Source organism: Nakaseomyces glabratus, chromosome F, assembly GCF_010111755.1.
Source record: "Nakaseomyces glabratus chromosome F, complete sequence".
Classification (NCBI taxonomy): domain Eukaryota; kingdom Fungi; phylum Ascomycota; class Saccharomycetes; order Saccharomycetales; family Saccharomycetaceae; genus Nakaseomyces; species Nakaseomyces glabratus.
In genome coordinates, this window is record NC_088956.1 from 268,153 (window position 1) to 282,641 (window position 14,489).

At 35.3% G+C, this 14,489-nt stretch overlaps 7 protein-coding genes across 7 annotated transcripts; 5 read left to right on the top strand and 2 right to left on the bottom strand.

Moving 5' to 3' along the window:
• Positions 1-43: 43 nt before the first annotated feature.
• Positions 44-2,542, top strand: GVI51_F02255 (uncharacterized protein; the record flags this gene model as incomplete). The annotated part of the gene is made up of 1 exon (XM_446079.1): positions 44-2,542. One exon carries the CDS (start codon positions 44-46, stop codon positions 2,540-2,542), a length of 2,499 nt encoding a protein of 832 aa, XP_446079.1.
• Positions 2,543-3,204: 662 nt separating this feature from the next.
• On the top strand, positions 3,205-5,097 carry UTP5 (Utp5p; the record flags this gene model as incomplete). The annotated part of the gene is made up of 1 exon (XM_446080.1): positions 3,205-5,097. One exon carries the CDS (start codon positions 3,205-3,207, stop codon positions 5,095-5,097), a length of 1,893 nt encoding a protein of 630 aa, XP_446080.1.
• Positions 5,098-6,066: 969 nt separating this feature from the next.
• Positions 6,067-6,714, top strand: HPT1 (hypoxanthine phosphoribosyltransferase; the record flags this gene model as incomplete). Its single annotated transcript, XM_446081.1, has 1 exon — positions 6,067-6,714. The coding sequence occupies one exon, from the start codon at positions 6,067-6,069 to the stop codon at positions 6,712-6,714; it is 648 nt and encodes a 215-aa protein (XP_446081.1).
• A 722-nt stretch (positions 6,715-7,436) lies between these two features.
• URH1 (trifunctional uridine nucleosidase/nicotinamide riboside hydrolase/nicotinic acid riboside hydrolase) lies at positions 7,437-8,450 on the top strand (the record flags this gene model as incomplete). Its single annotated transcript, XM_446082.1, has 1 exon — positions 7,437-8,450. One exon carries the CDS (start codon positions 7,437-7,439, stop codon positions 8,448-8,450), a length of 1,014 nt encoding a protein of 337 aa, XP_446082.1.
• Positions 8,451-8,659: 209 nt separating this feature from the next.
• DIT2 (putative cytochrome P450) lies at positions 8,660-10,156 on the bottom strand (the record flags this gene model as incomplete). The annotated part of the gene is made up of 1 exon (XM_446083.1): positions 8,660-10,156. One exon carries the CDS (start codon positions 10,154-10,156, stop codon positions 8,660-8,662), a length of 1,497 nt encoding a protein of 498 aa, XP_446083.1.
• Positions 10,157-11,520: 1,364 nt separating this feature from the next.
• Positions 11,521-13,086, top strand: DIT1 (Dit1p; the record flags this gene model as incomplete). Its single annotated transcript, XM_446085.1, has 1 exon — positions 11,521-13,086. The coding sequence occupies one exon, from the start codon at positions 11,521-11,523 to the stop codon at positions 13,084-13,086; it is 1,566 nt and encodes a 521-aa protein (XP_446085.1).
• Positions 13,087-13,749: 663 nt separating this feature from the next.
• RPB7 (DNA-directed RNA polymerase II subunit RPB7) lies at positions 13,750-14,265 on the bottom strand (the record flags this gene model as incomplete). The annotated part of the gene is made up of 1 exon (XM_446086.1): positions 13,750-14,265. One exon carries the CDS (start codon positions 14,263-14,265, stop codon positions 13,750-13,752), a length of 516 nt encoding a protein of 171 aa, XP_446086.1.
• Between the last annotated feature and the right edge of the window lie 224 nt (positions 14,266-14,489).

Genomic DNA, 14,489 nt, shown 5'->3' on the forward strand with positions numbered 1-14,489 from the left:
TTCTTAATATATCGCAAGAGTTCTTCTGAACTTGAAGAAAACAATGGAGAAGAAGAATAACCTAAGCATGAAACCAAAATTATTTGTGCTGTCTCCTGATATGACCACAAATCAGCTGGTGGCTAGAACGCAGAGACTCTCCAGGGCGTGTGATTTGTGCAAGAAAAGAAAGACCAAGTGTCAAGGTGGTAACCCGTGCCAGAGTTGCAGGAAGGCTAACATACAGTGCATATATCGTGAGATTGCGTCCCATGACAAGTCTCACGATCTCATACTCGGCAGTCCCAACAAAATCAAGAAGAGATCAGGCCCCTTGTTAGCGGTTAAGGTAAAAAAAAGTCTGAAGGTCAATAATGGAGACACCATACACAGTGCTAATTACCAACAGGACGTACCGAAACTGTCTCAGTCAAAACCAAAACACAACCTAAACGGAAATGAATCTGCTGAAATCGAATCGTTTTCACCAGAATCTGTGTCAACATCCCCAGAAAGATATTACTCACAAAGCAAATCTCAAATCGATAATTCACTATACCAAGATATAGTGAAAGCAATATTCCCACCTTTGCAACTCGACAAGATTTTGAATAGTCCATCATTTGACAGAGAGAGTTTCATTAATATTATATCTTCACACATTTCTAATTCTTCTCTAAACATTAACTCAGTCATTAACACTTATATACCAAGCCGAGCAAGAGTGCCATTACCTCCAAAAGATGTTGCTCTAAAACTAATAATGAAAACTTGGGACTGTGTGTGCATTCTCTTCAGATTTTACCACAGACCGACCATTGTAAAGTTATTGGAGTCATTATACGAGGATAATGATAGTCAAAACAAGACTTATAATAACGAACAACTCAAGGTATTACCGCTGATATACTCTGTTTTGGCTGTGGGAGCATTATTTTGCAAAGATGATGTTAATGGTAAAGATGTGTCCACAAGAGAGTTCTATGAAGATGAAGGACAGAAATTCTTTCTAGAGGCAAAGAGATTGATAGACATAGCAAATGCGGACGATATATATTCAATTCAGACAATATTCATGATGACACTATTTTTGCAATGCACGGCTAAAATAAAGATATGCTACTCTTACGTGGGTATAGCAATGCGGGCATTAGTGAAGAATGGCTTTCATAGAACAACATCATTGATAGGGCCGACTCCCATTATAGATGAAACTAGAAAGAGATTATTTTGGAGTGTCTTTAAGGTTGATATGTATCTAAATTGCATAATGGGTATCCCCTTTGGTTTATCTGATAGTGATGTGAATCAGGATTTACCTGCTGATGTTGAAGATGAGAACATTAGAGAGGATGGCATTATCTATAAAAAATGTCAGTTTGGTTTAAGCAGTGCAGGTGCAAATAACCAACATACCAAGCTCATCCTTATAATGTCCCATATATGTAAAGCATTGCGTAACCTACACCATTCAAATTATTCTTTGAGTGCTGTGGAAGAAAAAGTAAAGTACTTCGAAAATGAGCTATTTGGATGGTATGCAAGTCTACCCAATGTATTAAGGGCCGATGATGATCAACTTATAAAGACGAGGTGCGGCGAGAGATGTCTGAAGGCTAAAAAGTTACTCTACTTAGATTACTTACTTACAAAACTGCTACTATACAAGCCATTTTCTCATTATATTATAATGCATCCGTCCCAATACCCGACGGTTAGTTTCCATTTTGGAAATGCTATCAAGTGTTTTGAAACTGCTCATGCAATTATCAAACTAGCAGAAGAAATGATAAAAGAAGGATTTTTGAATGGTAGTTACTGGTTTTCAGTCCATACTATATTTTACAGTGTTTCATGCTTGGAGTTTTTTTCGTTTCAATACAATAAAGGCAACATTTCAGGTAATCCTCTAAGCTTCAGTGTACAAGAAACTTCGAAAATAGGTATGGAGATATTATTGCACCTAAGACAGGGTTCTGATGCAAGCAATACTACTTTCAACGTTCTAAAACCTCTATTTGAAGAGTTAAATCAGCGCACTTCAGAAGCATCTACGAGGACATTGTTGCAAATGAAGTCACATATTGCCACTTTCCAGGACAGAGAAAGTGATTACCAAGATGGTAGGAACGAATTTAACCATCGTACCAATAATCTGACTACCACACCACTTTATCATGAATGGCAGGATAGTAAAACTAATTCAACAGAAAAACAGGGTGGACCTGCAAATAATATGACCGGATTTTATGGAATGACGTCACGGCGTACATCAAATAATATCGAACGCGGTCAAGGTAGTCATCACTTATTAAGTTTAGATGGCACACCTAGCTCTCGAAATGTAACAGAACAATTTACTGTTTCTGCTGATAATAATTACCCTTACGAGGAAAATTACTACGATGCATCTACCTCCCTATTGAAACCAGAAGATTTCTTCAGAAAATTTTTGGATGATTACGCAAACGAAAGCTCAAAAAGTGCTAATATTGATATAAAGTCATTATTATCATCATCTAATCATGATGAAAATGTGAACTCAATGACTGCTCAATTTTAAACTGCCGTTATATTGTCTGTTCTGAGGCAATTACTTTGATGAACACCCAACTGAAAAAATAGAATATTTAATAGCAACTTAAGCAATTAATAATGTAAAAATTAAAACTAGCATAAAAAAGAATAATAACTCCATCAATTCTAAGTTTAAATAGTGCTATAACTCATCCTTCAATTGGGTTACTTGATGGAATAACTATAAAGTAACAATTATTATCATTAGGAACGGATTATAATGTGACTTTTGCAAAATTTTTTTTAATCAAATTTTCAAATAACTCTCTCCGTACGTTTCTAAGGATACAGTAAATACAATTTATCTTGGTACGGTAATTTCTCTGAACTGCTCTTAGAGAGAACCAAATTTCTTTCTAGTTAGGTCTAACACTGACAAAATTTTTGCGATGAGCATCTCTAAACTATGCAGAATAGCCAACAAGTTTATCCGCGAAGACACTATATAATCACCACTGTATGCTTTAGGAACTTCGAGATATTACTAGCCACTTTGTAGATCAGGCTTTAACTAAGCAAACAGTCATCAAAGCTTTGAATTGGACCATAACATTTTCTGCTTGAATACAATTTCTATTTGAAAGCAATTTTTATCTGAATACAAGTTCCAATATCTGTTACAAAGAATAAAGTACAAAAATTAACAGGATGACTGATACTTCTCCTATTATAAGATCATGTTACAATGGTGATGGACAGTATTTATGTTATGTGTCTGTGGAACTTGACAAGCAAAGAGTATCAGTAGTGCCTACTTCATCTTACGACTCAAGCGTGGAACTTCCATCACTGCTAATAGATGAGTCTGGTCTGCGAGTAACACAGTTGTGCTGGTTTGGGGCTCAGGATATCCAATGTGTATTGATAGGTCTGAGCAACGGTGAAATTTGGATTTATTCACCATTGGCAAATGAGATAGTTACAAAGCTATCTACTACCAATGGTCATGCTATAACAGGTATGGATGTAAATAGTGCCTATATCTGGTGTTGTGATGCTAATGATATGCTATATCAGTTTGATGCCAAATCATATCAATTATTAAAACATTTCAAAGTCGACAATGTTAAAGCATTGACACAATTGACCATATTCAATGACGAACAATTGTTACTAGCATCACATTCCATCTACTTGGTCTCCCTTTCGGACAAGAAAGTATTGCTTACTTACCCAGGTCATATTACACCAGTATCCAAGTTGACCAAGCTGAATAATCAATATTTTATTTCTTCTGCCTCTAGTGATAGATTCCTTAACATTTATGATGTTCAATCCGGAGAAACAAAAAATATCCTGGTATCCAACTCTAATATTGTGAACTATAGAGCTGACAAGGAGAATGATATAATTGTTACTACAGAATCTGGATCAGTGGAAGTATTCAAAGATGTACTAGTATCTTCAGATATCACATCTACAAAGAAGAGATCAAGGGTAAAGAAGTCAAAGCAACCGGATAACATAATTAATCTGGTAAGCGAACAAGACCAAAAGAAATCATTTCCTGTACTAGATGTATTCATTAAGAGTAGATTGTTAAGTTTAGTCTGGTTTAGCAATGTTACAATTCCAAGATTTGTTGATCTAAATTTAGAGAATATTCCAAGAGACTATCAGCATCCAGTGGACTCCAAATTAAGGCAAAAGAATTTCAACGATTCCAGGAGCTTATATGGTAATGATGTAGCATCAACAAAGGCCTATAAAGAAGGTAATGCCACAATTACTTCTGGTGACAATTATAGACATGTGACGCAAGCTATTCAAGATTGGGAAAAGGAACTACAAGAGAAGGAGAAAGCTGGTGAAGATACATCTGGTGATCTGTCTTTACAGGATAAACTTGAAGCATCAAACTTTTCGAAATTATCAAACAACTTTGCCAAGAACAAAATATCCACCTCATCTGATAAACTGACGAAATCTGCTATAGTAGCTGGTACGGTCACCACTGTATTGGCTCAAGCATTGCAATCCAATGACCACTCCTTACTTGAAACTGTATTGAACAACCGTGATGAGAGGGTGATAAGAGATACTATCCTGAGATTAAAAGCACCTCTGGCTATTATACTGCTGGAGAGATTAGCAGAAAGAATTGCAAGACAGTCACACCGTCAAGGTCCATTAAACATTTGGGTAAAGTGGTGTTTAATTATCCATGGTGCGTATCTAGTAAACATACCGAATTTGATGTCAAGCTTAGCGTCCTTACACTCTACCTTGAGGAAAAGAGCAGAATTACTGCCTAAACTAATGGGCTTGGAAGCACGTTTGAATAACGTTGTCATTTCTCCAACTTCTAAGGAAGACCTAGAAGATGAAGTTACAGTTGAATTTGATGAAGATGAGGAAGATGTCGAATACAATGAAGAGCTTGATGATGCTGGTCTAATAGACGATGGTGAAGAAGAGTATGAAACCGGATCTGAGGAAGAAGATGACGATTCGGAAGTAGAGGGAGATGATAAACAGGCATTAGAAGAAGATGATGACTCGGAGGCAGAAGAAGAAGGCTACAGTGATGTCGAAGTTTAATATTAGATACGTTTAATTAAATACGATTCGCTAATCTCTTCACTTACTATATAATGTCATTCTTAAAAGCATCTGCATTCAAATTTTAAATTCTATACAACAGTTAACTGCAATCAATGAATCAGGGCGCATTTAGCTATAAATATCTTAAGTACCTAAGATGCCCTAACCAATGTTTAAACAAGTCAGGGCAACACACGAAACGATAATATTGCCTTGACAGCAATAGTCTCTGTATTGATGCTTAACACTTCTTCATCGGTCATTTTAAGTACGAGAATGTCATAGCAGTTTTTACAATAAGTAACATAGATGATGATATGAGATTAATTAATTCATGTTGTAATTTAAATTAAATGTGACTTCTGCAAGACCATGGAAATACGATAGTACGGACTTTTCTAAGAAAGTGAGGATTCAAAAAAAATTTGAGTCTAACTGAAGAAAAAAATATCAAAAAGAAATAAAAAATCCTTGCGATGAGCTTCAGGAAAGTTGTGCTGTTGAATACTTTCCAGACGGTTTGAGCTTATACATGGCTTTTATCATTTGTAACTGACTTCTGATTTGACAATGCTAAGTAATCAATGTAGAGGTGAGATCACGACTGAAAAATTTTCTGTAATGGAAGCCAGTCAAGCTCATCGCTGAAACCAATGAGATTTTTTTTATCCTAAATGAACTAAATGAAAAAATTGTAAAAAGTATAAATGTGAAGAAAGATGGACGATAGGTTATACACCTTCGCGTCATTAATGGCATCTAAATTGCTATTTTTTCAATCAGACTGGTGGTTCTTCTGTTTAGTTCTTACCTAAACTTGTAACACTCTTTCATAATTTAGTTGTTTCCAGCAACACTTAGTGTTAACATTTATTAATTTTGACTATATAGACATTGTCTGATCATTTGATTGACATACAACTCTGAAGTTTTACCAATCGAAACATCAAATAAGTGCATACAAAAATGTCTGACGAGGATAAGCAGTATATCTCCTACAACAACGTGCATCAGCTGTGTCAAATTGGTGCTGAGAGAATCAAAAACTTCAAACCTGACTTGATCATCGCTATCGGTGGTGGTGGTTTCATCCCAGCAAGAATTCTACGTACATTTTTGAAGGAACCAGGTGTACCTACTATTAGAATATTTGCAATCATTTTATCTCTTTACGAAGACCTGCATACTGCTGGCTCAGAAGTTGAGCAAGTTGGTGTCAAAGTTAACAGAACACAATGGATTGATTATGAACAATGTAAACTTGACTTAGTCGGTAAGAATGTATTGATCGTGGATGAGGTTGATGACACACGTACCACTCTGCATTACGCCCTCCACGAACTAGAGAAGGATGCCGCAGACCAAGCCAAGGCTAAGGGTATCGATTTGGAAAAGAATCCTGAGCAAAAGACAAACTTTGGTATCTTTGTCCTACACGACAAACTGAAGCCAAAGAAGGCTGACCTACCTGCTGAATTATTGAACGATCCAAACCGTTACTTCGCTGCTAGACAAGTCCCAGACAAGTGGTATGCTTACCCATGGGAATCTAAGGACATCGTATTCCACACCAAGATGGCTGTTCAACAAGGTAACGATATCTTCATGGATTAAACATAGTCTTAATCACGCTATTACAGTTACTATGCATTCATGCTAATTCCAAATTAGATGTTTTTGTTTTTCCAACTGCGCAGAAATAAATACTCCACTGTATACTATATCACTAATTATCATATAACTAATACTATGCATCAAATAACTAGTACAGTTGAAATTAGAACATCAAGAAAACAACTCTCGCCAATATTTTAGGTTTTACGAAGTCTTAATATCGATCAATATCTTCGAAAGGATAAAAAATTAAACTATAGATTGGACTTACTTATAACAGAACATTAGATTATGAACGCATGCATAAGATGTATGAGCTGTCCTGAGTATCCAACATGCTTCATATATGTTAGGAAGGAGAGCTGCATTCTGAGTGATGAGTAATGACCACTCTTCTCTTGTTCCTGTATATGTGCCCTCTGTGAAAATGTGTCAAAAAACACTTAGATCCCGGGTTTTCTCAGAAACAGCCGCAAAGGCAACCCAGAGTATCAATAAAGGCTTATAAAATCGTAAATCTTCTGATGCAAAACAGAAAACGAAGTTTACAAGAGGATGCGGAAGGGTTAGAGACGCAAGACACTATAATATATTATTAGATTGAGATATCCTTTACGTATCCACTTTTTGAAACATATTAATAACAGCAGTATAAACTATTACACACAAGAGAACAGAGACCACAGCCTTTTTAAAACAAATATCAAGAAGAATTTATCAGGATGACAGCAACCGAAATACCTATCTGGCTAGATTGTGATCCTGGCCACGATGATGCAGTTGCAATACTCTTGGCATGCTGCCTACCTGCATTCAAACTAGTGGGACTAAGCACCTGCTTTGGTAATGCGCCACCAGAAAATACTGACTATAATGCTAGATCCCTATTGACAGCTTTGGGGAAGACTGATGTGCCAGTATATCTAGGAGCACAAAGACCTTGGATTAGAAAACCTCATTATGCTCCTGATATTCATGGAGAAACTGGGTTGGACGGCACTTCTTTATTGCCTGTTCCAGTAGTGGAGGTAAACAAAGAGGTTAACTTTATTGATGCTATTGAAAAAGCCATTTTGGAAAGTGATGGTGAGCTATCATTCGTCTCAACCGGAGCTACCACCACTATTGCCACTGTATTGCGGGAGAAACCCTACTTATTAGAAAAAATTAAATACATTAGCATTATGGGAGGTGGCCTGGGTGTGGGTAATGTGAATAAAGGTTTATCAGCTGAATTTAATGTATGGATTGATCCTCATGCTGCTAAATTCTTGCTTACAGATCCAGGTATCAAACGGAAGTGTATATTAATTCCTTTGAATCTCACACACAAAGCCTTGGCTACTGATGAAGTAATGAAGAGGGTTCTTGGTGATGGTAAGTCGAATATAAGGAGACTGTTCTACGATTTGTTCCTATTTTTCAAAAAGACATATGAACATGCTCAAGGATTTGAAAGTGGGCCCCCAATTCATGATCCACTTACTTTATTACCTCTTCTTGAGCTTTATGGCTGGGAAACAAAGGAGGTCATTAATTTCTCGTATAGGCGCTTAGATATCGATGTTGATATTGATATCCATAGTGACCACGCGGGAAAACTGATAATATTGAACGAATATGAGCAAGAAGAAGTTCAGAAAGGTGTTATTGTAGGATATGAGCTGAATTTCGATTACTTCTGGGATAAATTATACTTCTGTTTGGAAGAAGCTGAGAAAACTTCAACAATATAGCACATCACTATGTTTTTGTTCATGACATTCTTTTTTCTAATTATGAGTGGTTGTTTTCGTTTTGGATTTTCTATTGTAGTTTTACCACATTAACTAGCATCGTTGGTATTAGGCTTGCTTATATTGCATACCAGAAATTTGTTTTTTTTTTTTAATTTTGCATAGCACTCTTCATTGTTTTTAGTTCCATTAATATATATCATTGAAATCTACAGATATTTATTTAATTTTTGTATTTGCATGCTAGTATCTCTTACCCTAATATCTAAAGCTAAATCTTTAGGACATAATGGTCCTGCATGAGTCATTTGCTCTACCCATAATGGTGATAATTTCCATTCGAATGAAGAGAGAAATTCAGCAATTATGATCCTAGTAGAGACAAATACTAACTTCTCTCCCAAGCATGCCCTCTTTCCGCCATGAAAAGTGTTTAGGATGCAATTATTCTTAGTTGTTTTCCATGCTTTGTTGATAGTTTCTATATCCTTACCCCACCTTGTAGGATCAAAAATATCGGAGGTATGACCCCAAAAATTAGAATCATGGCAAGTACTATAGTTATGATATCCGACATATGTATCCTTTGGTACTACTATACCTGGGCCAAGCATACATCTCTTAGTAGTCTTCCGATTTATAATAACGCTTAATGGGGGATAATATCTTAGACATTCATATAGAAAAGAGTTCAATAAAGGTAACTCAGATAAATTATTTTCTTCATTATTGAGAATTTCGTTTCTAATATCTACTTGCCATGTGTCATGATATTTCCCCAGTAAGTATATTAGATTTGAAATAAATAATTGTGGATTTTCATGTCCAGCCACCAAAAGAATAACAATATTATCTGTTAATTGTTTATATGTCAATTCACCGTTATTGTAGGCTCTTACTAGTGCAGAACCAGATGTATTTGCCTGCTCAAATTTATAGGTTTTTATTAGCTGCTTCTGTACCTTATCTACTAAGCTACTCCTAAAATTCTCAACATTCTGAAACGCTAATAATCTTGAGGGTATAGGCAACCTATCAAACATAGGGAAGTTAAGATAAAAGGGATCAAAAATTTGTTTCTTAATCTGTATTAGCTGCCTATGTAAAGAATTATTATCCTCATCTATTGCACCAAATTCGAATCCAAGTCCAACTCGACAGATATTATCTAGTGTCAATCTTTGTATATAAGGAATGATCTTAAAATTGCAATGATACTTAAATGGCCTCATATCTTCTTTAATTAATTCACAAAACTTCATTGCATTTTTAAGCAATATGCCAATGTCAAAGTGCTGAAGACCATCTTTTATTGGCTTCCTATATTTTTGCCAGTTAACTCCATGGGCACTGATTACATTATCTCCAGTATAAGCTGCTAGAACACTGTACGGAATCTTTTGTTGGTTTCCACTTTTGGCAAAAGTGTCTTCATTTTTGAAGATGTTATTCAGAAATTCTGGGCGTGAAACCAAGATATTCCATCTAGAACCGAAATAAAACTTCACAGCTCCATATTTTTCTAGCTTTTCCCTAATGTACAAGTTGTAGAACTGAACTTGATCAATATTATAATACTGAGGTATAAAAACTGAATAAAAAGGAATTGTTGGAATATTATTCGGAAACGAAATAGGTGGAAAACAGATGGTTAAAATCCAACATAGTACTAGACATATAAAGCCAAAAACCAGAATATTTAGCATTGCCACTGGTGTATTATACGTATCAGAGAAATTATATCAACAAGACAATATGGAATAGTCTATATTTATAGCTTCTGTTGAGATGGCCAAAATTACAATAACGTCAAATAGCTATTTTTCCATTAATGAACCAGTTACTAAAATGACCTTAACACATTTGTTTCTAAGTAGAAATATAGAAAATTAACTGAATATATCAAAGGAAGATGACGTCCGATCAAATTGAACAAGCGCTATTTGTTAAGAAATTACGGACACTTGCCATGTTTTAATCCCACTTGAGTGAAATTCATACACCTCCCCCCCAATCTAATAAACCTTAATTTTCCTAAAAAATCACATTTGGTTTGCAATCAGCTGTATTATTTTAGGATACATTTTTGTTTGAAGATTATCACTCCGCATAAAACTGATGAGGTTAAATCAATTATGCATTGTCGTCCAAACATAATTACGTCATTATATAAACTTTCTAGGCATCTTTGTACCTTTATTTTCAATTATACCGTAAATCACTTTGTTTTGAGAATTTCTACTAATCAAGATTTGTAGTTAACCAGAAAGGGTAAAGTTACCCTGGACTGTCAAACTTGCTGGATTTAGAAGCACAAGATATAATTCGTCTTGTGAGTATAGTTCCTTAAATTTATTCATCAGGAACAAATTTTTTAAGGCTCATATAATTACATTCTTAGCTTACTATACATCCAGGAGGAACCCTCAGCCATTAATCTGTGAGGACAAGTGATCTGAACAATCGCGTAGCAGATGTCTAGCTTTATTGCACATAATTCCACTACATAGCCAACCTCAGAAAATAATAAAAATATGAGATTTACAATAAGTATATGAAGGTCTAAAGTATATTTCTCCTAATAAGAGCATCCAAATAAAAAGTGAGGAGTTGAGAATTGAACTATTTCAATGATGTATGACTTGGAGACATTTATTAGTTATCTTGATTTGGAAAAAAAACCCTCTTTAAGTGTAAACTACTATCCCAATCAGGCTAGTCAATCACCAGCAATGACACTACTGTCCATTTCTAAGCTGAACACCTCTTCTAATGAAGTAAAATTTGCTTTCTTTTATTATTTTTTTTATGTATGAACGTAGCATCATCAATCAGAGTTACTGATATTGACCTACCACAACTACTATGCGTTAAAATTTAATGAAGATACACTGTAAATTATACAAAATGAAAGACATATAAAAATCATGCAAAAGTTGATAATTTCAATAGTTCTTATCAAAGTTTCAATGCTTTGATATTTATTATTATTTTTTTTTTTATTAGACTAATCACCAAGACGAACCATATCTACATCTAGGCTTAGTTCATAGTAATTAATCAAAATAATATGACACTAGGCAGTTCTATTGATATAGCTTCAACACCCAAGGGTGATTCAGAAACCGAAAGTAACCATTCCACCTTTAACAAAATAATTGCAATATATACCAGGGATTTCTATGGAAAACTATATGCGATTGAAATAAAAAAGGAATGTACAATCGAGCGCGAATGGCAAGAGTTCTACGAATTATTTGCCTGCTTAGACGGTAAATCTTCCATGATTACCAACGATGTCATTGAATTTCACATCTCGAAAGAGCTAGCAAAGAGGTATATTCATGATCTTCAAACGCCAATAAAAATTAGTGAGTACCAAAAAGAAGGCGAGCAGCAAATTAGAGGTTGTGTTTCAAAAGTCGAAGTTGCTTCCGCATTTAATGATTGGTTTATATATCATGTTCTAGATGGATGCCGCTTAGAAAATAACTCATTTCCTCTAATCAGCCATGACATTAAATATGATGAGATGTTTACTTCTTTCTTCGAGCAGCAGCTTAAGAACTCTGTTGTTGATGAGAAATGGTATGAAACAGGTAGAGAATACTTTAAATCTCGTGTTAGGTATTTTACACAAAGATACAGACGTATTGAGTGTATTTTACCAGCATTTCCTTGTAAGTCGTCAAATAAAAACAAGGTCTTTTCAACAATCCCCGACAAGGGAGAAGAATTAGCATTGAAAAGACTAATATTTGCGACACAGCAGGTACGCTCCTTCTATCCACCTGGAATGAAAGTTTGGATTGTTAGTGATGGCCATGTGTTTTCTGATTGTATTGGAGTCGATGATGAAGTGGTATCAGAGTATACTTCACAATTGCATACCCTGTACAAAAACTTGTCGGCACAAGAACCAGATGCAATTGGATTTTGTGGGTTAAAAGAATTGCTTTTTGAAGGTAAATCTGCTAAACTATTTAAATCTGAATGGGTTGCCGAGGTTGAAATGGAACATCATACGGGAACTAACATTTGCAAATACTCTGATTTGTGCAGACAAATTCTGATGTGCGGCTGTGATACAGATGCCGGGCTGTTAAAAAAACAAATTTCAACTCCAGGCCACCCTAGACTGTTTTTGTTTAGAGGATTCTCAAAGTTCATGATGGAAGATTTAGCGCTATTACCATATTTCCAAAACTCGTCTAGAAAAGCATTCAAAAAAACAATTTCTAAAATTGCCTTCAACATGATTAAAAGAAACGACGCCTATTCCAATTTAGTAGAATTGGTTTTTCCAAATCATCTGAGAATTTCGATCCATGCTCACGTAAATAGCGGCCCCAAATTTGGTATCAAGGTGATTGCTCCTGAACAATGCCGCACTATTAAGAGCTTGGAAAACATAGATGAACCCAAATTCGAAGATCTACTACACATTCCAACACCCTGGCATAATTGCATTGTCAAGATAGAAAAAGACTATGATAATGGGAATGAACTGTATATGATCAAGTCAAAAATTATAAAGGATGTTATCGATCAGGGCAAGTACGTCGGATATTGGGAACCGGGAAACATAGAAAAAGGGAAAGGAGGGCATTTCATTCTGAGAAAGACAAAACCATAAATACTAAAACTTTGAATAATCAAAGTCGGAAATGATAGTTTCCCTTGAGCTTTCTTTCTAGAGATTTTTCATTAACGTCTCCACCAAATGTTACACATATTAATTTTAGTTCTTTGCTGGCACCTAAAAATTGTTTGTTCATTTCATAGTATAATTTATGCTGCTAAATTCTCAACTGCCTATTTTTCCAAGTGAATGCCAAATGTAACGCAGTGTCAAATTCTGTTCTAGATTAACTTTGTTCCTAATAGTAAATCTCATTCTAAGAATTATCGTTGTATGACAAGTCAACTTGTTTAACAATTACATGAGCTTATTGACAAATAGGTTGAGTAATAATCGTTATATTAAAAATGATAATATCATGAGCATAATCTTTATAAATCCTCTATAAGCCTTCAAAAAATATATCGCAACTCTTTCTATAGCGCATGTAGTATAAAATTGTGACTCTATGCGAGCCAGCTTTTGTGATAGATAAAGTAATCTTTTGCATGACATTTAAGTCGTTTATTAATGCTTCTAATGTACAGCGTACTTTTTTTTAACATTTCTCTATAATCTTAAAGAAACATAGGACCAAAAAGAACAAAACCAGTGATATAATGTTTTTGAGGGCTAAAATTACAGTGTTGTTATTTACTATTCGATTAATATTATTCTTCAGATTGCACCTAGATAATCTTCCTTAATACTACCAATTGCGTGAATGGAGCTAACCTGACTGATACAACCTTCAATTTTCACTCTAATTCTTGACTTTATGGTGATGATATCTTCCGAACTTTGGTATGATGGTGGATTTGAACCAGCGTTAAAAGTTAAGTCCTGTGGCATTAAATGCTTTGTGACAAACACCTTCATTGGCCCTACCTGTACTTCAAACCCGTGTTGTGAACATGACACCACGGTACCATCTACTACTTCACCTTTGAATGGCTTGAAAACGACGGCACGGTACTTTACGTTAAACTCTGCTGACCCATCAGTAGGTAATATTCTACCACGCTCAATCTCTATATTGTCATAGTCCAGCACACACAAAATGTAACCGAACTTACCTGTACAGGAACCTTCCACTTCTTGTAGCAGCTTAGTCTTGATGTACTGCTTCATTCGTGGACCAAAGAAAGAAGGATGCAGAGTGACATTCAGCGATAGATCCTTGATAAAAAACATATTGTAATTGAAGTTGTATTATATTAGGGAATGATCGTTGTCGCTATCGTTATCGGTATCAGTAGCGGGCTGGGATCGGAGTGTGAACTAGTAACAAAATCTCAATAGCTATAATAGAACACACACAAAAAAAAGACTAAGCTCTGTGTACCTCCAGTGTATATGTTTGAAATTGCTAAACCACCTGAACTCAATTGCAAAACCACAAAGCAAAGCTACCAGTT